Below are 528 nucleotides of genomic sequence, written 5' to 3'. Positions count from 1 at the left end.
GCTGCGCTGGGCTCGGCGCGGCTGGAGCCGGAGCCGGAGCCGGAGCGGGAGCGGGGGGAGCGCGGAGTCGGGCTGGCGGCGCTGCCCTGGATGACGGGCGGCAGGTTCGACTTCGACGATGGCGGCACGTACTGCGGCGGCTGGGAGGACGGCAAAGCCCACGGCCACGGCATCTGCACGGGGCCCAAGGGGCAGGGCGAGTACGCGGGCGCCTGGGCGCACGGCTTCGAGGCGGTGGGCGGCTACACCTGGCCCAGCGGCAACACCTACCTGGGCCACTGGGCGCAGGGCAAGCGGCACGGGCTGGGCGTGGAGACCAAGGGCCGGTGGACGTACCGCGGCGAGTGGGCGCACGGCTTCAAGGGGCGCTACGGCGTGCGGCAGAGCCTCAGCACGCCCGCCCGCTACGAGGGCACCTGGAGCAACGGGCTGCAGGACGGCTACGGCGTGGAGACCTACGGCGACGGAGGTGAGCGCGGGCCGGGCCCCTCGCCGCCTGCCCTGCGGGCTGCCGGGTTGCGCGCGCGC

The 528-nt window shown here is 76.3% G+C and overlaps 1 protein-coding gene across 1 annotated transcript in view; it reads left to right on the top strand.

Moving 5' to 3' along the window:
* Nucleotides 1-26: 26 nt before the first annotated feature.
* The window catches only part of JPH1 (junctophilin 1), a 163,583-nt gene continuing 163,081 nt past the window's right edge, over nt 27-528 (top strand). The window contains exon 1 of the mRNA XM_019527816.1: nt 27-469. Within this exon, the coding sequence (XP_019383361.1) occupies nt 91-469 (379 nt within the window). The 5' untranslated portion in view covers nt 27-90. The remainder of the gene's footprint in view (nt 470-528) is intronic.

Source organism: Gavialis gangeticus, unplaced genomic scaffold (genome assembly GCF_001723915.1).
Source record: "Gavialis gangeticus isolate Ggan-Ray unplaced genomic scaffold, GavGan_comp1, whole genome shotgun sequence".
Lineage (NCBI taxonomy): Eukaryota > Metazoa > Chordata > Crocodylia > Gavialidae > Gavialis > Gavialis gangeticus.
This window is presented reverse-complemented; position numbering and strand designations above follow the sequence as displayed.